The sequence below is a fragment of the Temnothorax americanus genome, unplaced genomic scaffold, assembly GCF_048541705.1.
Source record: "Temnothorax americanus isolate GAGA-0224 unplaced genomic scaffold, ASM4854170v1 Scaffold29, whole genome shotgun sequence".
NCBI classification, from domain to species: Eukaryota; Metazoa; Arthropoda; class Insecta; order Hymenoptera; family Formicidae; genus Temnothorax; species Temnothorax americanus.
Genome location: NW_027509432.1, coordinates 2,603,426 through 2,628,355, shown reverse-complemented (window position 1 = coordinate 2,628,355; position 24,930 = coordinate 2,603,426). Strand labels below are relative to the sequence as shown.

Here is a 24,930-nt window from a genome sequence, read left to right as displayed (position 1 = left end):
AATCAGAATACACTTAGGCGAGCAATGTAGACGGAATTGTAGACTCAAGTATCATCTAATAACTGAAACACTTCACTAAATAGTGCGAAGTATTCTCCAAGTAATTCTCTGAGTAGTCGAAACTAAATATCCTTTAATTAATATCTTGTATTTTTAATTGATTTTCTTGAAACTGTGAACAATTTCGAATAATGTCAACTTTCAATTTCGTAAGAATTTCGACTTGCCAAAGTTTCCGTAGACTTTTCTTGTTTGAGTTCGGTCATGAATAATATGCCAAAGGCGACGCGACGGGTCGATCCGTTTTATCTGCGGGGTTCACATTTCTTGTAACAATAACTTATCGCTATCGCAATTACCAAGAACGATCACGATGCCGGCGCCTCTATTACGAATTCCGTCATTGGGGTAAGACAGAGAGGACGGGCTGATAGAGAGGATTGATGAAGGAGAATAGAGAAGAGGGGCAGAGCGGAAGGGAAACTCGCACTGAACGCTTGTGCAACGTTTGATTGGACGCAGTGAGACCTTCAGAACAATGCTTGATCGTAACCAAATGCACGGTACGTGAAACGCGGTATATGTCACCCTGTTTGTCGAATAAATATTGACTTCCCGCGCGTTCCTTCCTACCATCTCGGCCAAAGTAACATTTGTAAGCATCGTCGCAGAAACGGAATATGTTCTTAGGGGAACTATTAAGTCCATTCGCGCGATGAAGTAGGATGTATATGTTAACGTACGTGTGTGTTAACGAAGATTGACAGGCAAACGGAAAAATTCGTTAATCTTTCGTTACGTCAGATCGATGAAGAAGACGACGATGGCGATGCCAAACGCCGAACGTTCCCCGCACCTTTGGAACAATAGGAAGTTTCAGGGTAGAAGATGCCAGAGTTAGCCGGCCGGAGACGTGATAATATATGTCGGAGTAATTTTCCCGGCAATATTCCCAGAAATTTATGGGTTATTAATTTTATGAACCTCCGGCTATCCTCGCCTCCGGGCGCACGTGTCCCTCTCGGTAATATCTCTATTATGACTGACTGCGGCCGATCTTACGTGCGCTCGTCCCCGACTCGCCGACTCATCCCCTCATTATTATAAACCCGCCAGATTCTGGTTTTACTTTGTTGGCACTTTATTAAATTTTCTGTTATGCGCAAAATAATTTTGCACAAGTTGGAACATGTGTGTTTTTATTACGCTTATAAAGAATTTCACGCGTTGCGGTAAGTTAAATAAGCCATATTAATGAATATGCCGCTATAACAAATCAAGTGTTCCGAAATTGCGCGAGCTATTATTTTTAATAAGTATAAATTACGCTGATAAGCGTATATAATTATTTCAAATGTGCTCTAGAATATTAGATGTTTTAAAGCACGTTCTATGACTATATTATTCTGAAAACTCTGAATACTAAATATCATTCCTCGTTTGTGTCCATTAAAACTGCATACAGATTGCACTATTTCCGACAAATAAACGCGCGAATAAATGGGTTGAACGCACAGATGCTTTAACGAGAGCCTTGAGCGAGCCACGATAAATCGATTTTATCAGTTTGCATTAGCTTGCAGCGCTGTCTCTTAAAAGCTGAATCATGAATAGGCTGCAAGTTAGCAGCGTATAAATATTCATTCCTGTATCTAATAATCTTAAATTTTTGTTGTGAATTTTTGAAATTAAATTTTAGAAAAAGCTAACTGCTAATAATTTGTATTAAATTTTTCGATATTTGATTAATATCGTGTTAAAAATCTCAATGTTTTTAATGAAAATAGCTATCTAACTCATCTGCAATTTGAGAATTAAAGAATGAATATTCCGATATCTGCGCACATAATATTTTCTTTTATTCCTAACTTGTAAAATTGATACTCCCGATATTCATTACGATATAAAAATAAGCGAAGTTTGCGAATGACTTTGTGAAACTTAGTGTTAACGCCAAAATTCCCCGACAATTGTTCATTGTGTATTAGCGCTCGTAAGCGAACACACGATCGATTCTTAAAGAGGGAGATGGAGTTCTGATCCTCCGAGCCGGTCTTATCGGGTTGCATATGATTTTAGAGCATCGTTATGTGTCGTCTATAAAGCGCTCAACCCCACAATAATGAATAAGGTGTGTGCAGCTTCGGCATACGTGATGCGATGGGTGGTATTTGTGTGTATTGACTCTCGTTCGTGCAGCGACGTTACATATTGTCGGTTCACGAGCGCCGATACTGAAGGGAGGTTTGGTCTTACCTAATCCTTATCTGCGGAGGGTTGCGAGATCGCACGGCTCCTAGGTATTGTACTCACCTCTTATACCACACTGAACCGTTCTCCGTTGTCCGGTGCCAAACGCGTCGTCCTTTATTTCGAGGTAATGTTGCGCGATAACAACCATGGCTTCGATTACCTAAGAGCTAAACTTAGGATTGTCTCGGGGGAAGGATTATCGGCACAGTCGGTACAGGTTTTTAAAGAGAATGGTCGGGGATATAGCATTGAAAATCATGTTACATCAGTTCTCATACCTTTTATTTCAATTTTTATTGAGTTTTTTTTGTATAAATTATCGCAGAAAAGTTTTAATCAACGCGTGACGTACGTTAAATAAATTCTTACTGACTGTTTTACAGCAAGATATTAATTTCTTAATTAGAGACGTTTTTTAACGATATTAAGATATACTTGATACGACAGATGAAATGTTAATAACATTCATCAGGGTATAAAATTATGTTAGTTAAAAGGAAATTGTATTATTATGTGACTTTCGATTGTTACTTCCACGACTTTTTCTGTGCAATTTTACAGCAGCGCCATTGCCATCACCGCGTCGAACGCTTTATCTTGGGGTAATGTTGCGTGATAACAACGAACGGGTGGAATCGTCCCAGCGGGATTATTAGTGCCGCCTGTAGTTTCTTGAAGGCCGTCTAGTCGATAAGGAGCTACATTACTATTTTGGCTGGATATTTTTGTCTTCAAGTTAATTGTGTATTAATTATTCCAATCATTTTTGCTACATTATTCCATCTCTCTTATCAATATTTATTTTTATTCTGCGATTTTATTTTTAAATAGTTTTGAAAGACAGAGATAGATTAATGTTATTTACTATCAAAAAATTGTATTTAAAATTTTGTTAACATAATTTTGGTACTTGAGTATTAAACTTCGTAGAGTATTCGTAATATATGCGAAATATTTCGTCTGCATATTTACGATAAACAACGTTGTGTGCTATAATCATACATCAAAGGAAAAAGCGGCGGTGAGTGCAATTGCCTTAAGAGAGTCCTGCGCGCGACGCGTTCTTAGTATCCTCGCGGTTCGGTCTTTCCTTTCAACAAATATATATATATATTATCCCGAGCGTCCACTTCTCACGGATAAGAACGGCAAACAACAACTATAGGAAAAGGAGAGATGGAAAGAAAAAGGGGAAAGAGAGAGAGAGAGAGAGAGAGAGAGAAAGAAAATGTGAGAGAAAGAGATGTGCTCTGCTCCTTGATAACTTGGTCCTTCGCAAAATATGCAGCATAACAAAGTGCGGTGACACAGTGGGAAACTGAAGGTTCTAGAAAATAAAGAGAAGAGTCGAGTACGCAGTCAGGATTGGATATGCGGCCTATCTTGCCCATCTACTTACTATGCCTCTCTTTGGGGCTTGCCGCCACTCGTTGGGTTTGTCGAAGTAGGAACATGAAGGAGAAACAACTTCGTCGAGTATTAGGATCGCCGAGAGTAGTGAAAGATGAATAGATCCGTTGCGCAGCGTGCACTTTCGAATGATACCGCCTATAGTTGCCGCGGCAAGCAAGAAGTGCTACTTGTGAAAAATGGATTTCGACGAAAGTTTAACAATAGCGTCGCTTGCGGTTCTCTGCACTTGTTATTTCGAGTACGCTAAGAAGTAAGAAGGCGATATCTTGTCTTTGATTGGCGTGATTTTCTATCAGCAGACACCGCAAATGTAATGTTATTCGATGTCTCGATAGAAAGAAGTTCGAATTTAATCGCGTAATTTCATAGACGTTTAAAAAAATGTTCGCTAGTTAGGGAAATTTTATCAACGTGCTGCAAATTAACTATATTGCAATTTTCTATTTGAAAGCATTCTTTCAAAGTCGTGTACGTTATACATGGAATTTTTCACACGCAGGGAAGGAAGTAACCGAAATTTCACAGTAACACAGTTAAATGGTTGTTATGCGGGTAGAGGAGGAGGGAAAGGAAGGGGAAGAACGCTATCTCCATAACGATCGATTTCCTTGAAGCGTGAATTTGCGAATCATCACCGACGGTTTTACTATGGCAGCGATGCGGTATTGAGACGGGACCGAGGGTAGAAAATAGTAGAGGAGAGATAGAACTCGTTCGACTTCATAATTTGACTCGAAATTGCTTACTTTCGGCGTAGTTACATACTTACGACAGTGTAATTGCATACTTATAGCAGCGGCTTTCATCTCATCTCAGCTCCTTCAGCTGAGTAATATAACAATAATAGCTGTCATTATCATCATTATAGTGTCTTAAAGATTGTCGTATATCCTTTAACGTTGAAGATCTTAAAAAATAAAGAGCTCATCTTTTAGTATTTGACTCGAAGTATATATTTCTTTAATACATTCGTTATATAATTTCATTTTTTGTAACTAATTTTGTAATTATATAATTTTTTATAGTTAAAAATGTTAATATATATATTAATATATTAATATATATTAATATATTAATATTTTATATATATATAATATGTATTATATAAAAGTACTTAATTAATAAAATGTAGCATACTCTGGTAGCGAATGTATTATTGTATATGTTCACAAAGAAAAATTGAACTATTTTTCAATATTATTTAAAATGTGTTTTTCGTACTTTATTTTTTAACAGCTAATAAAATTGTGGTATAGAAATGTTGATTTTCGGTAAAGGCGTTCGCGCATAGTGATATTTGTGAATATCAAAAGCTGGATAACAAAGAGAGAGAATTACACGATTCCTGAAATAATTACTACTTTATTATATACGAATACCATTCATACGTCGCAAGTGAAAAATATTATGTATTCGAAGATCGAGAAGGGAGCCCGCTTATTTTCTCGACACATTTTATTATGTAATATAAACTTATGTGTTATACATCGCTACATATGCTTTGGCTTAATCGCTAGTCCTATCGGCTATCCTTACGGCTAGAATGCACAGTGACTTGTACAGAATCATCATCGTGGCACTCCTCCACTTACTCCTCCATTGATCTGTCATTGATTTGTCATCGTCACGTAACGCTGGTAACGCGGGAAAGAGGGAAAGGATGAAAAATGCACTTGTATATTACATCGAATAAATATTTCATAAAAAATAAATCTCGCAAAGAATGTACAGTAATTACGTGTGATTGTCGTTCTTTCTAAAAATAATAGATCGTAAAATTGCATTGTACATAAAAGAAACCGGAGCATTCATAATTAGTACGTACAGTTAGATATGCGATTGAAAATACACATACATAAGTATTCGTGATACTCAGATTGCAGGAAAAGAGTAAAATTTTGATCGAGGATGTGACCGAATATTGTTAAACTGGGACAAAGGAAAGATTTCGAATTATTGTAGACTCTGACGCAAGCGAACTTTCTGATTCAGCTGCATCGAGAGACCCAAACGCATTGAACTCAAACACTTTTATCCACGAATTTATTTGCATCGTTATTTCAAGGATATCCACTTCTCTCCTCTTTCCGTGTCACAGAAGCTCTCGTGTCACGAAAGCGTTCCCGTTTAGTTTACAAAACGTTTATCCTTAATGCATCTAACTGCGAGACGGCAACGGCTCAGTCCTCCTTACTATACATATATGTATATTCTTATGTGCGTGTATGTGTGTGTGTGTGTGTGTGTGTGTGTATTATACATATATACCGAGAAATGAAAAGCGACTCTCTTATCGCGGTATTGTTCCATGACAGATTTTACAATACGCCGACTAGATTTCCGGTCTCAGGGATTAGTCTGGCTCGATATTTTATCTCAACCGCGCGCGCTGCCGTCGCCAACGACGGCTTTCGAGAGATTCTCCCTGGCGAAGATCGGCCGCTAATTATTGCGATCGGGTTTTAACGTAATACGAGAACATCATAAGTACCGTCGTAATTAAGGTTATACCCCCGTCGTGTGCTTTCTGTATTCGCGCTTGAAAGGTAAACTAAAGAGCGGTGTATCATCTCGCGTATAAAACGCGTGCCGGAAACCGTTGTAATTTCCGAAGTCAATTCTTTCTTTCGAGAAAATTTCTGCGGTGCGGTCATCTCGTTTTGTACCCAGTTTTGTCCGGCAGCTATTATTTCCATCATACGAGAGCTTTCTAACTATTTTTTTTTTATTTAGAGATTACGTTTTGCATGAAAAGCTTTAATGTAGCTTGGAAATTTACAAAAGATCTTAGCACGAGCAGAAACTGTAGGTATCTGTATAAAAACGATATATATCATCTTACTTTATATGAGTATTGTCCAAGATGTACGGATTTCTTTATTCAATGTCGTTTAAAATACACAGTAATAGGAATTTTTTTTAAAAGTCAGATATAAGATAATTGTGGGGAAGCTATTACATTACGATATATCACACGGCAATTTGCATTTGAAAAATTTTTACACGTAATCGAGCTCTCCCCGTGTTTATCCATTACCATCGCGAAGATTGACTTTTTATATCAGTTTTCAGCGGGATAAACAAACGTATAGATAATATGCGGCAGTATATACGAGTTTGTACATTTTCCGCTCGTACCATTCTTTTTCACGCAGCATGCTTATATTGCGCGTTTCGCGGGAGCCCCAAAAACGCAGCAGGGAAATCATTACTATTACGTCACGCTCGAAATTGAATTTAAAAATTTACATGATATTTAATTACAGCAGCACACAAAGCAGATACAATTTATTTTCCTGTCAAAATTAATATTTCAATTGAAATAAAAAGTCGTTATAATACAGAGTCGTTATAATAAATATTTTAGCTATGTAGGCTTTTATCCTCGTCGCACATTTAGCGGCTAAATGCAACCGTGCATTTCACGTGTAGATTGAGTGTTCCTTGTTCGTTACCGCGTTTCGTATTAAACAAACTATGACTATTTTTAACATTTAATTTAATTTAATTGATTATATCAAATTTCACGATTATTTAGTCGCGTCTAACACTAAACGTCCGACGAGAACAGCAACCATGGACGCTAGATATGAAGGACAAGCCGTGCGTCAACATACGTCGCATACGGAATTCAGCGTTGCACCCTTAGATCTGTCCACCAAAGCGGGATTGCTTCTCGTTCATTCTTATAACTTCAAAGTTTCGTGTTCTCCATTCTCCATAATATACCGGGGAACAACGCCGAGCTCCGCGTCGCGAGCGCGATTAATACGAGCCTAATAATTAACGATTAGACGTTAGTTATTAATTATTATTGTTAAATTTATGCCTAAGATATAATACACTCACCTAAGACGTACCTGATGTGATATCTTTGTAAAAATTTCCCTACCACGAGAGACAGACGAGAAAGTGAGAGAGATGCAGCACTCTCGATGACGATGGAGAGAGAAAAAAACGTTTGCAGAATCTGGTCTGCAGGTTTCTCCGTCGATATTCTTCGTCGATGCTGTCGCCGAGCGAGGAGACGCTTCGCGAAAAACATCCCCACGCGAAAACATTGTCTGGGATTTCGTGCAAGCGCGCATCTCGATGCTGAAAATCGCCCTGACGTTTGTTCTACGTGGGCAGCGATCTTACTCTTCTTTAATTCGCGCGGAATATTTTAATTTTCCCAACATTGCACAACGTTTCGAAATTGTATGTTTCGCAGATTTCTCGAAAAGGATATTTTTTGGCAGTAAAGTTGTAGAAAGAGACAAGCTAAGGGTGGAGCTTTAAAATATAATATAATTAACTAACAAGCACAGGATTATTAAAGAAAAATTAATTTTTAAATAAAGATTTTGTTCAAATATTAACTTTGTTGTTACCTTCAGCTTTATTTAAGAAAGTCCGATTGCAAATGTTGTATACGCGACTGTTTTCGTTCCACGATAGAAAGTAGCGAGCCGATAAAAATTTCGTTTTAAGTAACGTAGTATACGTTTTGGAAACGCCGGGTTAATCTCGGCGAGACTCCGGTGCTGCACGCGATGGTTAAATTTCACCGAGAATTTCTCGCACCATGAACGTGTAGCTCGCCGATCACCGCACTCGTATACCACGGTCCGTCATTTGTACCGGCAATTAAACTGTCAGCTTAATTGCACCTAACGTTTTTCTTCCGGAAAGCCGGGGGCTAATTTCCCAATTATGCCAAGGCTCATTTCTTTGTTCGATCGCGTGCAAAGACAAGGCGTGTTATTACCTCGTTCCGACGGTCGTTAAACTTTTGCTTTTAACGCGAGTAAAGTCAGTAACTTAACTTAATTTTCAATAGCGATACATCATAACATAGACGTTGAGGTAATATATAAATTAAGGGAATCTGCGATTTCTTTGACACTTTCGAAGATGTATCAATATGTCTAAACAATTTTATCATCTGTCATAAGATTAAGCTGAGTTATCACTAGAACTCAACCTGTATTATCAAAACAGATATTCGAGATATAGATATACATGTATATACTTTTTTGCTATTTTGCGGTATTTTCGCCGTAACAAATTTGACAAACAATGCCGATTGTTCAATTATTTCGAAAACAAAAAAAAAAAAAACAGATCGAAACGCCGTGCGCTCGGAGTGAAAATCGAGTCTCAAACGCATTTTAGTGATACACGCGGAAACGCGATACGACGCGAGTCAGCTATTCGAATTTCTCTTTGGCAATCTTTGTGTTTTCAATATTCGTGGTCCGAGTGATACATGCCTACATATATGTGTACATACGTATCGCACGACGGACGTGACATCAAACGACAATAAATGCATGCGAGTAAAATAAAGCCGCCGTATATATATGATAATGCTTCTCCGCTTGTTTGCCGCGAAAATATGCGATGGTTGCGAACACTAATTGTAATGAAATATATTATACCGTTCGATTATGTGACTCTACGCGGCCTTCCTCGTCACGGCCACTCGTTATATCAAACAGGATTTAATAGCAACGGGATTACGCGAAATTACATCGCGCACGATCATTATATGTATAGTCGTCTGCGTAAATGCACGCACGATATTGTCGTTCGATGCCAATGTAGTTCGCTGCAACAGTTACTAATTCTTTTACCTTAAAATATCAGATATTGTTTATGAATTTTCGTGTAACGCATATTGTCAAACCACGCAGATCGCTACTCTTTCTAAAGTACGGCATATAAATGCATACCCCTAGTCGTGTCGTTGCGGTATGACTACTGAGAGAGATATAAAAAAGATAGCCTCTTCTCCAGCCTCTATATCATTTTCCATCCAATACATTAAATTTTTTATATTTAATCGTATTCGCGTCCCAGCGTGCGTTTCTCGCATATAAGTGCTCCTCGCTCGTCTTGCCCGTCTTTGGCTTACACGACCATTCGTCCGTGAGCGAGTCACTTTGGTACACGTGTTCGTGGAAGGGGACCGACGCGGACGATGACTACCAATGATAGTCGATGATCGGCTTACTCTCCGAGCATGGATTGACGCTACCGCACCACTTGGTCTCCTTCAACGGCGGACACGGTGCGCCACCCCGGCGCGGCTTTATCGTGATTTTCCGCGTCCTCTGGGTCTCGCCCACCCCGCAGCTGCGACTGCACGCGCTCCACGGGCCCCATTCGCCGACCTTGCAATCTCTCGGTGCACCTAGAATCACGAATGCAATTATTCCACTCGAGCGGATGAGCGAGTTCATGTCTAATCTCGCGACGTGTAGGGAAAATCCTCGGGGTAGATAACCGCGATCTTCGGAATTGGTGGCCGCAACGAAAATTGGGGAAATTTTCTAGCTTTAAATTTTGCTCAAATAGTTCTTTTATTATAGAATTTAAAAAAGATATTAAGAATTTGAGATTTAATTACTTGATATCAATATTAGGAGGGGGACAGTCCAGTTTAATTAAAAATTTGAAGAATCGCGTTATAGGGTTCCATTAAATTTTAAATTAAGATCAATTTCGTTTTTTTTTTTATGAGTGTTAACAGCTGAATCGAAATGCGATATTCCTGGAATTAGATGAATCGTAAGAGTTATCGATACTAATTTATGATTTTGATAAATTTAATGAACAGATTTGAAGAACTAATCGAGTTGGTTCGCTATTTTGCAATCTGATAATTATTATTCAGCTCGAATACACACACACACACACACACACACACACACACACACACACACACACACACACACACACACACACACACACAACGTATTGTTATGTGCATGCGAGACTCTCGTACACGAAGAAAAATCTGCATCAGTACGGAAACCGGAACAGCGGACAAACGCGAGACAGAAGGTACAGGGTGGAGGCCAACGCGTATGGTAGAGACAGGAAAGAGAGAGAGAGAGAGAGCGCGCGGAAGCGCTCTTTGATCATTTACGCGGGAAATATGGCTATTGAGAGCGCGCTTGGCTTTTGCATTAGCTACCATCAATAAAAAACTGCATCGAAGTTTGTCCAGACCTTTCGTTGCACCGTGTTGTTTGAAGAGTTAATTAGAGGCTCGATTAGATAGCAAAAGCGAAGGGTCTACGAAGATTTCAAAAAACATTTTAAACTATGCCCGTAATCATCGTTCGCCGGATTAGTGGAGATCAACAGGGTGGCTATCAATAGCGTCGCAGCGATACAAAATATCGCTAGCTGTATTATATTGTCTCACCGTATTTTGCTACGGGAATAGAGAGAAGCCGGCTTTGCAAGATAATATTATTATTCTAAACTAATTAAATAGAATCGGATAATGCTATGCCCAAATCCGATAATCTGATAATAACGCCCAAATCTGATAATGCGAATCATTGCCTTTATAACTTATAGATGAGAATATGATGAGTAATATATTATTAAAAAAATATATTATAGAACTCAATTATGAATAACAAAATTCAAGATTAAACAATATTTGAACATTTTCATCGCACTTACGTGTTCTAACTCGTTTGCCTTTGGATGTGAATCCATGATGCTTCATCCTGAATCTGTGTTGGCGCTGATCCGCCGTGTTGGTCACGTTATTCACGAATGAGTAACCCGTACTCGACACGTTCGACACGTTGGCAATCTTCCTCTGGATGTCCTCGTAGATTTGCGCCTTCTGCGTTTCCGCTGTTTGCCTGTACGTTTGGTAATACGGCCAGTCGGACTTTCCTGTCTCGCTGTATCTCGTTTTACCGTCGACGGCAACCTTCGATGTTCGCGGTATCGCGGTCGCGGTGTACCTCGGTCTCTGCAAAGCGTATGACGTGGCGATGCTGTTGATGATCGCCGCCTTGTTGTCCCGCGGAACGTCCGTCACGACTTGCTGGCCGCTCCCGGTCGTGCTCCAGTATCTGTTATCAGAGAATTAAAAGATGAGATTGAGAGGAGAATCGGGAAACTGTGCGGTTGTTTTTCAGAGAAAAGCAGGGAATATAAATTAGTTAATTAGAATAAAGGAAATTGAGAATCTAGAACCGTGGAATTCAGAGATTCAAAATTCGCAAAATTTTCGAAACTTCTGCAATTAACTGGGGTGCAATTAAAGGTATACCATTATATATGTGATAATTCACGCAGCCTGCTCCACGATTACTAACATTAATATCATCGATTATGTTAATGTTATTCGCATACAATTGTTCTTGTTACGATGCACGTGTTTTGATGGGCCAAACGCATCGAATGCTTTAACACGAATCGACGGAATTTCCATTACTGTCCCGTCCATACACTCGCAATCAATACTCGATGAATATACACGCAATCGGTCGATGTGGTGCAGCGGAACGCCACAGTGTAGACAGTGCCTAGACAGTAATAAGTTGGACGAGCGTGTTAGGTAGCAATTACTAAATGGAACTGGCCAGGTATTAGTGGCGCGCTGAACTTGTCGGACCCCATTTGCTAAACATGTATGCATTACTTGTATAAAGCCGGAGTAATGCCTTCGCGTCGCGAGATGAAGTTGTTAATTAATTATTCCCGGGATGATAAAATTCGCGAACTCGCAAATAACAAAAGTGGTCCGCGCTCAACATAATTGATTTGTCGACGAATTAATTCTACCAATATTACAATTGCAGGATCGTTAAAACCTACGCTTTATTTGTAACGGCCAAAGATCAAATAAATTTGGTTATAATTAACGGCCGTATATTAATATCTAGTCTTTACAAAAAGCTACATCGTCGAGAAAGAATATATGTTCATTAAAATATAAAAAATGGATCTATGTATTTTAGCCATTGTTCTAGGCAGATTTATCCACAATTTGTACTATGATAAATAATAATAATAGCAGGAAACAATAAACGATAATATATCGTATCATTTTATATTCTTTCTCTCTTTTCTTATGATATATTAATATATATTATTTAAATATGACAATTTATTTTAACATCTAGAGATTTATTGTGGTTCGTTAGTGTTTTTGAGTTAGTGTTCCGGTTAGACGATACCTTCTCGATTTTCGTAGCCCGAATTCGCCGAGACGAAATCGGTCATTCGTTATGAATCGTCTACACGGAGTGGTCGTCATAGTTTTCGCCGGTACGTGTATTCCGACGAATCGAATTTAGCGAGCTGAACGAAGGCGTGTGGACGCGCGAAAACAATTTCGAGAATTGATTTACGGTTGGCATGTGGTACACATAAGAGAGACAGAATCAAGGGGGTTGTCGGACGGCAGTCCCCAAACTTGCGTTTCACGCAAGGAAAACTTATTCATCGTGCGTCTCTCCTTCCTCCCTCTCTTTTTCTCTTTTTCCTCTTTTCTTTTCTCTCATGATTCTGGCAGCCGTGGAGAATTCACTCTTCATGTATTTGCGCGCAACGAGATTTTATCAAAAGCGTTCATTCTGGATAAGGAAGGTACATCTCTCGGCGCGGATATAGGACCGGCATCGCTGGTCTGTGATGTTTGCGATTTAATTACCATAGCGATTCGCAACGAAAATTTGCAATTCCGAACGCAATCGATTAGAAAATTCCGTTTAAGTATGGTAATTACAAATTCCAGTTGTAATTTGTGACCGAATTAAGCAATTACGCTTTGCAATATGTAGACAATGCATATGCAATCGATGCACATATCCAGTCCGTGACAGAATTACGATACCGGAGTTGTCTAGTTATCACGGTTATTCTCTAATTACAAATTTCATTGGCCCACTTGCAGAGCGAATAGATAGACGAGATAAAATAATATTCCGCACGTTTTCATAAATCTTTTCACACATTCTTCATCAAGAATATTTTATTACTTTTTAATGATTTCGTTGCCCGAACGTAATCTTAAAAGTCGTGTGTAATACCGATAGTCTGCATTAGTATTAAATACGCTGGCACGGCACGTTTAGCATAATCGTATTTTCTGCACGATAATTTGCATGTATGCAGATCCGGCATAAGTTTACTTTTTCCTACGTTTTAATATTCCTCGAGGAAGTTCTGGCCGCCGCTAAGCTAAGGGACGAGCTTATATAGGTCGTCATAACTTTTTAATTAAACTGACCTATCATTACTCTACCGCTGTCAACCGAAAAACCTAAATAAACGCACGAACCTCATTTGCTCTCCGCGGAACTTACTTGCCTGATTGCTAGCGGGAAAAAGCTATCGTTTTAACATCGCGAATACGTTTAAGTTGTATTCGACTGAACGTTCGAATGTCAACAATCCACTCGATCGTCGTGCCTGTGGGGCGTGGAACGACTCGTGGAATTTTACAGGGCAGGAAATCGAAGTATATTTGGATCTAATCGGCGACATTCTTGGCTCGATCTTCGTTATACCCTACCGAGTTCGTATAACGACATCGTCTCCGTCGATTATGGTCACGTCGCGCGTCTACGGGAAGTTTGGCGAAGTAGGGTAAACAGTATATATAGTTGCTGGCAATCAGTATAGTCATGGGCGTGGGGGAGAAGCACAGGAAATTGTCTTCGAGCGTTATTACCTTACTTCGTAACAAGAGAACACCTTTTGCGGAAAACTGAGATAAAACTTCTCTAATCAATTTCTTTTTTAAAGAAATCAACAGAAATTTATTAGGTTAATATATCTCCGATCAAAAGCGCATTCAGTCTCTTAAAATTAACGTCAACAACAAAAGAAAGAAATACGAATTTCAACGAATCTCCCCCATTTCCCGAACGATAATGTATATCGGCTTGCTTGAGGGTTCCCTTCATCGCTTCATGCTGCCTGCTTTATATCGATTTCTATTCTTCGGGCGACGAGGAACAATATTTGTTGCCATCACCTTCCAAAATAACGAGCCAATGTGCTCCGTTATCACGGGCACCGAAACTTATCGCGGGTCGTTAGATCCCATACGAAACCGTAGTCATTTTATTTCGTGGTGCGGCGGTGAAAAAGTATCGCCGCTTTATACACGCGTGTATTCTCGAATTTCGTCGAACGGAAACTGAAGAGCTGTTGACAAAATGACGATTACATGTAACGTCATCGCGGCAATTCGCGCTCTTATTAGGATTTCGATTTGTCGCAGCATCGGCGATGCGGTGATTTATTTTAACGTCGTGCTCGTTGGAATGTACATACAAGCGATGGACTTAATACGCGGTAGAATGCGATACAATGGACGCCGGTGAATTAATTGCGCGCGCTAAATAATGCGTTTGCATTTGACGGCAGGGGGACTTTGAGCGTTAATACATGCACTTCGCTGTTGGTCCATGGATTTTAGTTCCATTGTACCGCGATCTCGTTATGCATTTGTTCGCGATATGCATAATATGCATTATTCTACGAGGCCGTTAGTTTCGTCGATATATTTTTTTAACCGGGCACGAAACGTGAATTGAGATATATCGCGCGAATTTCGCAACAAGTTTTTTCCCGCGAATAATTTATTCTCAGTTCGTTTAGGTGGCTTATTTCGCCATAAATTAATTATTCGCTTTTCCGCGCACGCGTACGCTCATTCAATAACTCGGGAAAATCCAAAGTGCAATCAAGACTAGAAAAAAAAGAGCAGCTCGGATTTCCAGAAATATTCAAGAGATACGTGATATTGCTCAATATGAGCGGAAACTACGGCGGAGATTTTCCAACATTACGACGGTAATAGTATTTACATTTTGGATTATGCGGACTGTTTCCGCGACTCCGTTCGCGCGGATTATCACGGAGCTCATGAGAGATATGAAAAAATGTTTTAGAACATCATGTTTCACACTCACACGCACGCGCACGCACGCATGCGTGCATGCACGTGCCTAGCCGGAAATCGCACCACCCAGAGAAAGACATAGAGTTGTTCGCTGCAACATCACCGTGGATATTTTAGCACATCATTGACACCGATAGATTAAGATACGCGGAGGGAGGCTATCTTTCGGACGAAACGAGCGTCTTGGGCGAGCGAATTTTAGTTTTAGTTTCTTTGACCTCGCGTGCGCCGCTGAAAAATGCGCGCGGGAAAATAAATTGCCGGTGGCGGAAAATAAATTACAGGGCGCATTACGATTGCCGCGTGTTCGCGATTCCCTTTCCCTTCCCCGTCTCAGAAGTGCAGAACGCGGAGGCGAAAGGCAAAAGGGATGCAACGGGCGATACCGCTTAGGCACGTCGTTCGTTATAGTTACTTGTTGTTACACTCACTCTCCGTTTATCGCAGTAAATTCATTGGAACGTGCCGTATGCCAGTTCACAAATGACACCACCACGTTGGCGCGATGGGGATTTACGCGGTCGTGCATGCCTTTTGCGATGTGTACGCAACCATCATTCTCCGGTAATTAACTTTATGATTGCGCGAAAGGCGTAAATGCGCACGCGAATTTAGCGTTATTGAATTCACGGATATCCATAAAGTCTCGCGGTATTCCAGCGTGTGGTTAACGCATCGTATATTCTTGAAACGCGCTTGAAACTTAATTCCTGATTCGTTCAAATGCTCTAAAAGTAAATGGTTCCATTAATTCCATGCATACTGATAGTTTTGTGTTCTTATAATATACGATACCTACTGATTTTTTATATATTTTGAATACTGTTTCCTGCTTTATAAGAAAAGTAGGAAGAATAACGCGAAGAATGGAGGCGAATTTCGAATCGATACGTAGCTTTTCGCGTTGTCGACCTCGTAATACATCAACTTTTCCTTCTCTCGACCTCCCTGTTCCCATATACATGCGCAAACGCAAATATTCACCCACGGTGATACGATAACCGTCGAGTTTAACGTTGCTCTCGAGAAGTTTGCACAATGTAGTTTGACGGGTTTTTGACGGAAAATCGTCACTTCGATCGAAGATTTAACTGAGCAAAATAATCTCTTGTAGCGTTTTACGCTCGGCGTTCGTACCTTAAATTTGAATATGCATGCAACTGAGTTTACTGTAACGTCAATGCGTCCTGACGCCCAGCATTTATGCGCAAATAAATATAATGATACAATAGGGGAAAAAATGTTTCCTCGCAGAAATAATAACGGATGATGCAGCATGTTTCTTCCTTTTTATTTTACATGTTATTTGTATATTTTAATGGTTATCATACGCGAAATTGAATGCATAAAAGCGTGGCGCTGTTTTTATTTTGGTTTAGTATTTTATTCTATTTTCTCACGCCATCAACAAATTTGCTGACCCATTAATTTATTTGTGCGGTCGTACCTATTGATATCATACCTATTTGTGATTGTCAAAATATCGTAAAACATTGATGATGACAAAAGAGTGAAAAAAGCGTATTGTACCGTTAACAGAAATTTTTATCGAAACAGTTACGAATTATTTTCGTGAAAAGAATGTAATGTAATAACCCGAATATACACTATGTCAAAAAGCGCGCACAATATGTGGCTTCAGGCGTAAAAACTTTTAGCTAAATTGAAATATTGCTGAACGAGAGATTTAACTTTTTATCACTAATTCGCAGTTACTGTTATATCGACGTTTTTGAGACGGTCAAAATCGATTTACATATGTAATTATGCATAATTGCAGAGAAACATTATCGCTATTCTTTCCTTGTTAAATTATTGTATATATGCATTGAATAAAATTCAATACAAAATAGAAATTATTATTTTTTTATAATAAAAATTAATTTTCTGCAATTTCTCTAATATAATTCTATAAAGATGCAGTACGAATGGATTCACAATTTTATTTATTATATTAACAAAGGTCAACGCTTCCCGCAAAATTAATATCTGGCTAAATCCCTCGAAAGAATCAGCTCAATGGCTGTACATCAGTAATGAGATATATCGTTGTCGTGGCCACGTTGTTCCAACGAAACGACCTCCGTCCACGAGTCCTGGACTAGGAAATGACCAGGATGATCCGGTCGTAAGATTTAATCTGTTAAGACGAAGAGCAGGAAAATAGAAAGATCGGAGGGTCTCCGTCCCAAAGTGGGGCAGCGGCAGTATCAGTGACAGCCTCGAAGGCACAATAGCAATTACCAGAAACGACGATCGCTCCTCGCCGAGTGGCCAGATAGCGTTGAATGGAATCGAATCTGCGGTAACGTTCCGAAGAGATTGGCTACCCGGCGCGCGGAAGGGAACGGGAGGGCTACACAGATCGATCTCGAGTGTCATCGAACGTAAGCTTTATCGATCTTGGCGAAGCCAGCACGTCAGCCGGATATTGGACGGATAAGGATACGAGAGGCCTATAAAGCGAATGCGGTCGGTCTTCACGCAAGGTGCACGCGATCAGCCGCCGATCGTGTGTATCGATTTGAACGCCCTCCGAGGCGTTTGTGGCCTTTTGTACGGCTTCGACCGGTTAATACATCAGTTATCGTGCCTTCGCTACGTATAGAGAGGGGCACGAAAAATGCAAAGTGCCTTGAAACCACTAAAGGTATTTTTTGTCACAGATTTTTTGATCGAAGAATATCACTTTTTTCTACAGAACAAAAATATATCTATAATGGTTTGAAGACACTCTATGTAGTTAGAAAACGAAAAAAATATTGTACTATTTCCTTTTAAATGCCGCATGCCGATTCGAATTTTAACTTGGTTGAATTTATCTCGGAACGAGATAACATAAATGGGATAGTTGTAATATTAGATAATATACAACTATTGACACATCACGGTTACTTGAGAACGGACAATCTGATAAAAATGTAATCAAAAAGACTGTCTTTCCCGACACTTTTTTTTCGATCTTTTTGGAACAAAATTTGCTCAGAATCGCTATTTTTCCTCCATAGAAATATTTTTTCGCCACCTATAATATTTTCTACGTTAATTGACGTTCGAGAAAATGTCCCCTCTATTTTCCCAATTTTGTCGGACAGCTTGATCGAAATTGGAGGTCATGAAAATCTCGCCCAGCATGTCCGCCCCGGCGAAGTAAAACAAGTATAAAATGTAGGAGACAATATAACGGGGAGCAGCGCGTTATAACGTTATTTTCAGGCTCGTACGTTTCTCGCCGTCGTATAGTGTCGATGTTTTCCGTCGGTCGGACATTACCGCGAGCTCTGGCCGGATATTACGGCGAACTGCCGGATACGCTATACGTATCGCAGAAATTGTCGCGAATCAGGACGTCCGCGAAAAGTAATATCGTAATCAGCCATCGGATGTCAAATGTACGTGACTACGTGCGTCCAACTGTCCCGGATACGATGCGAAAAAGCTGATTGGCTGTTGATACGCTTTATTGCATTTTTGTGGCGCCCTAAGAACCCGAGGGAGAAAGAGAGAGATAAATTATATTTAGAATTATACATATGTAAATACAGTACAGATAAAATTATACAGATGTAAAATTGTATTTTTTTGTATGTTGCAGTTCAACGCAGTCATCGTAATGCAATTCCGTCGTTGCGCATCGTATCGGTGAGTGATAAATCAGAGTAATAAACTTAAATTAGGATTTTCGTATTATGTAGAGAATTTCGATTCTCATTAATTTTCAGAATATGTTAGTATACTAATTGTACGTGATTGTGGGATATCTTGTACAAAAGAGTCTGAATATCACTTAATAAAATTATTTACGTTATATACAAATTATAGGAAAATATTTTCAATAATCCAGTTAATGTGGTCAAGAGATGAATATTTATTAAGAGATATTTATCTCTTGACTACATTAACTAGATTGAAAATATTATCTCATAATTTATTTTTAATTATGATGAAAGTTTGGTGAAAATTGCAATGGTAATCGATGAATTTTTTAAACTCGAATCTCAAAAGGCATTTCCCAGTTGCATTCGCGGGTACGATTATAAGAAGACGCAAAACGTCGTCATGTAACGTCATAATAAATTTGTATTTGAATCGATACACATCGACGAGGATCACACGACGCCCGCGGATGCGTAATATCGTTATTGATATTCAATGTCGGCTACATCATACCCAATCTGACTAGTTGCGTTTCGCGATAAATTGCATTTGTGGCTCGGGGGTGGCTTCTCGGTTGGCTTTTCCCGTTCAATAAACAAAACGAAAGAGAATATTACTTTCGTCGCATACATTGTATTTAAATCTATTTTGGAATGCACTTTTATTTTAAATTTTTGTAAGAATTCTAAAGAATGAGGGAGTTAATTATAATTATCATAATTATATTAATTATATTTCTATGAAAATTGTCTAGTAGTTATGATTAAACATTCTTAAATCGAGCAGCAAAGCTATACACATTTCATATCTTGAATCGATAACGCGGTTAATATGATTCATTTCCTATTTTACGATCTCTCAAATGAAAGATTTTATTTTGGATTTGGAGATACAAACATTTTATTTCTACGCAGCGGGAAAGCGATCTTAAAACATCCCCATAAATTCTCTTTAAACTTTTATTCCTGTGCAATTGGGGCGAACGGTGTTGGCAGTAATTCACAGTTTGCACTTCGTCGTGTGTATTAGGAATAAAAAGTAGGCAATTTTATTAGAGCTAATTGAAGAGACTTGAGAGATGTTGTCGGGGCAATATAAAGAAAGTGGAAAGTCATGTTTCCAACGGATGCATTTTCTTCTAAAGGCGTATCAGGACGTTTTCGTTTTATTATCACGTAAACGTCATACGGAATTGTCAAACGTCACGAGGCAAGTCTGGCGATTTTTCCGAGTGTCGAGTAAGGACGACGTACATACATTGTGAGAAGGAGACTCGCGAGCTTCATATGACTCTCCGCTCGAGTTCTTCGTCGTAAAAGTTAAAGAGAGAAATAGAGCGAGAAGGTGCATGTTAGAGGGACGGACGAGAAATCTCGTAAGGGCATGTGAAAGGGCACTGCTGGAAGGCACAGAAGAACGATCCGGGTTCGTGTCATAAAAGAGAGTGGTGAAAGGCTGGACGGATCTAGTCTCGGGGCCTTTCATAAAGTGAGAGGAAAGCAAGAGCGTCCCGGGAGGAAAGGTCAATACTTTGGTAGATGACAGTATTGGTCATTGCAAAGAAAAACGTCTCCGTGAACATGTGTTGCAAGCGAATTATGCTTGGCAATTTAAGATAGAATTCTTCAAACTTTGTTACGATTTTTAAAAGTTATTATTAGCTCTAAAATATTATTAGTTATTTCTTAGCACTCGAAATGCTGCCTGTAATTTGCTTTATTTTTTTATATCAGATTTTTAAATTACATTTCGCAAATTTTTTTTATTTAAATATTCAGCACTTGTTTAAAAAATCCTTATATTTATAATAATCAATATTATTTATCGGGTGATCGTAATTTCTTCAGGATGGAATATATTTGATGTAGATGCGTTTATACATGTATTTGTCGCTTATACGCGATCCTTCTCTCATCGTCGGGAAGGAGACATTCACTATCCATTCTGTATCCCTCGAGCTTAAGAGCTTCGTCTCCGGGCGACGTCCCGGAGGAATTAAAACTTGAAGAGAAAGTATTAGGCAGCTAGGCTTAACAAACTGATTCGAACTTCGGAACTCTCATTCGGACCCTCGGCCTTATGAACTGTAGGTTTATGAGATAGTGTTTTCATTTATACCTTCTCCCCCGATACAAGAGTATATCTTAAGAGGATACAGAAAGAAAGTGATACGAGGGATGCTACATCGTAAAAGGAATTGTATTGCGAAGCTACAGTATCTAATGAACATAAAGACGCATTAGAAATAATGAAAATTACTCACTAGTTGCTGCTCTCTCATTTTTATTTTGAATTATTTTATATTCAGACTGTAAAGTGTAAAACATACGTAGATGTAGATTATTTATTGATATACGCGACGTCAAAAATACCCTATTTTTTTGTTAAAAATAACTAACTACACTTTATTTCAATTTTCTCTCTAAAATTTCTCGATTAATTTGAAATTTGATTGACCTATCTAAATTCGACCCAATCCAATAACGGCATTCAAAATGCAAGCAGGTAGAAGGGAGAAAAAGGATGGTGCTTTGATTTTGAAGTCCACTTAGCCAAATACGCGGTAAAAAGCGTGACTTTCCATGGCCGGTCCAAAAAAAAAAACAAAGTAAAAAGTTCGCCCGGGCGAGGGGAAAGTTGAAAAAGGTCGGTAAAAAGTGGAGGAAACGTACCTGTATCTCTGAGTGTCCATTTCCCTTCGTTCCTCGGCTATGGCTTCGTTTAGGTCCCTGTTCGGATCGATTCCTCTGGGAGCCTCACTGTTCGCTTGCAGATTGTCATTGCTAACGAATTCCACCTCGACTTCGTCTTCATGATACGATTCGGTCAGGGTGTACTCGCGCAGCTGAAACAGCAATACAGCGAAAACGCTTTTAATCGGTTGAATAAAAAAAAAAAATACATATATCGTTTTCCGCACTGCGAAATACCGTGGGAGATTCATATTTATGAAGAGGAATAAATAGGCTTTTCGAGAATTCATAAACGTTTTATTTATCGTTTCATTTGACCTGCGTCACGCGCGCAATGCATGGATTATGTTCGGGGGATAACACACTTTTAAACACGCTTTTAAACACCGGCGAGCGGATTTAAGAGAAACACTTTATTTCCGAATATTTGCCATATTTATCGCGACAGTATATACACATATGAAGCTCGAAGCTTTTCCGATTTTGCAAATGATATAACGAGAATTATTTTACATGTTTTACCGATTTTCAGGCATAGATGTAACTCCTGTTTGAAATCGAAATCGAATTGACTCAATTAAGTGTAGCTTTTAGAGATAAATATTACAGTTTTTTGCTCTGCGCTAATAACAAGAAACATCGTGATTTTTATATATAAGAGTGATTCGGATACACTTTCATCTACAGATCCCTTCAACAATTTGAAGTAAACTTGATAAAAAATTAAAGACAGGTCTTAAGAACTTCCAAGATTTAATAAGAGATACAACGGGAGGCATAAGAATGTACATCCTGTTCTATTTAAAGATTAAACATTGACTGACCTTTTTCTTTTCCTTTTAAAAGTAAGTGAATTTTTCATCATCATAAACCGAAAGCCCTTCTTTTCCTTTACGATAAATTTTAATAAATAGGAATATATACAGATATTTGTAGTAGTTACCGGAACTATACGACTGAGAATCTCTCTTTTCGACCGACAAGAACTTATTTTTATACACATGATATATATGAACATAATTTACAATATGTTGTTTAGTAACTAATTATTTTTTTAATTTAAAAAATAAATTGTAAGCATGCGTTTTATAAAGTATTTAGTTTATTTCTTCTAGCAAGACAAATATAACCAATTAGGCGAGAATGCATTAAACAACATTGTCGACTTTCTTTCTAAAGCATCGTATAGAGAATGATTGGTAGTAAGGTGCTTTCGTGTTGCAGTAACGTTACGATTAATCACCCCCAGTGGTCAGCGGGGTACGACCGAATTAAAGCCAATGAGACTTTATGGTGCTTTACCGGGCAACACTCCGTCGTTTTTCTCCGTTTGTCCTTTAGTCCGACTCGCTTTTATTTTTCGCTGGAATTTTCGGAACGACGAACTTCTGCACTTACTTTGTTGCAGAAAAACGACATTTTGCGAGCGAATAGACTATTTTGTATTTAACTGAAATACATTAAGCGCTTTCGGTTAAGTTTATATCTAAAAAGTTTCTATACGAAGGATAGAATTTTTCAGAGTCTGACGAAATATAATATTTTTTAAAACTTATTTAAGTCACGAAGTAACAAGTGTGATTTCATATAATTTCAATATATTTTTTACAGCTCTAATAAAAAGAAATATCTGTAACAAAAGAAAGAATACTCATTTTGCTAACGAGCATTTTAAGACACTTTTAATCACGTTGCCGCTTATATCGGTCATTTATTCTTAATAAAGCTTATCATCGTGCTCGCATCCCGGATGAATTAATGATATCCTTATATCGATATCCTTTTGGTTAATAAAAGTTGTAAGAACCGTAATTGTAGATAAAAAGCGAATATATTTTTTTTGTCGAGTGGATATCAAAGAGAATTCATAATCATTGCTATTATGATGAAACTTTTAGTGGAGTATTAGTAACTGAATTGTTCTGAATTGTAATGGTATTTGTATGGAACTAGTTAGGCTTACACTGTTAATTGAATGGTATACTGATTTTATCGACATATTTTGTTCGATAAACAAATAGACAGTTCTATTGAATTATCTTATTAAGAACAATCATATCATTATTCGACAATAATTATTTTTATAAAATTCTGAAAAATATATTGTAATTATACTTTTTCGCGATGTATCTTTTTCTTGAAATACTGATAATATTCTTAACGTTTACATAGAATAATTGGTAAATAAAAAAATGACACTTTTTCTCGTATATCGTTTTGGCTGTGGAGGTTGTATTAATTAATATTTCAACAGTTTCATCTGCTTGTTTGTGCTGTGAGGACTTTGAAATTGGAGCAAGCGTTAATTATTGTCTAATTAAATGTCGCGCGTCGAGCGATAGCTTCTAATCATGTTTCGGTAATTATTTCGTAAAATCCCCACGACGGTAGCGTTGATTCTATTTAGGATGCGGATGGAGAGCTAAATCAATAAGGTAGACGCAAACTAGGTAGCACGTTACGTAAATGTTATTTCTCAACTCAGCTTGCTACGTTGCTCTGATACAAACAATAGCAAACAATATGAAAAAATTTTTGTAAGACAGATATTCTTTGATTTTTAAAATATCACGATTAATTTGTAAAAAATAATACAATCTTTGTATGCATAGAAATTGTTTCTCTTGAATAAAATCATATGCAATAATATTATTTGATATATAAAGAAATTTGGACGAAAATGCCATGAAATATAATTCCATTATTCTATCATATTTTCATGCAATAATACATGTGATATTTAATGTAAAGCAGAATTTAAATATTTTAATCTTGTTTTTAGTTTTCTTTATTTAAAATTGTAATAAAATTCTATAATAAAACATTTAAATTTTATCAGTTTAATACATTTATTTTGATACATTTATTCGTTTTTCAGAATAAATATGCATACAATATACAAAAGAAATATCAATTATAAAACTTTTATAAAAGAGAGACAGAGAGAAGTATTATACAAAGATAAATGTTACGATAGAAAAGATGGGATAAATGTTGTTCTCAGTAAATGAAGTGCACCACTTTAATAATAAACTATAATCGAATACACTAACTACTGTAGGTAACTACGATCCGCGACCTCTCGCATTGAGAGTTCAGGAGAGAACTCACGAGGAACATTCTGAATTAATAATGGTCCAATTAATAACTCCTCAAAGCCCCTTGACGTGGTCTCCCAATTAATCGACGATAACGTAC

The 24,930-nt window shown here is 38.1% G+C and overlaps 1 protein-coding gene and 1 long non-coding RNA gene across 2 annotated transcripts in view; one reads left to right on the top strand and one right to left on the bottom strand.

Annotated features, from left to right (window-relative positions):
* The window catches only part of LOC143899913 (uncharacterized), a 200,390-nt gene that overhangs the window by 12,280 nt on the left and 163,180 nt on the right, over window positions 1–24,930 (top strand). Inside the window, exon 4 of the long non-coding RNA XR_013257632.1 lies at window positions 18,978–19,024. This is a non-coding gene — a long non-coding RNA (uncharacterized LOC143899913). The remainder of the gene's footprint in view (window positions 1–18,977; window positions 19,025–24,930) is intronic.
* Window positions 5,927–24,930, bottom strand: part of LOC143899897 (spondin-1) — a 162,919-nt gene continuing 143,915 nt past the window's right edge. The window contains exons 5-7 of the mRNA XM_077410672.1: window positions 21,712–21,884; window positions 11,131–11,534; window positions 5,927–9,844 (exon numbers count right to left, since the gene is read on the bottom strand). Coding sequence (XP_077266798.1) covers window positions 9,636–9,844; window positions 11,131–11,534; window positions 21,712–21,884 — 786 coding nt within the window. The 3' untranslated portion in view covers window positions 5,927–9,635. The remainder of the gene's footprint in view (window positions 9,845–11,130; window positions 11,535–21,711; window positions 21,885–24,930) is intronic.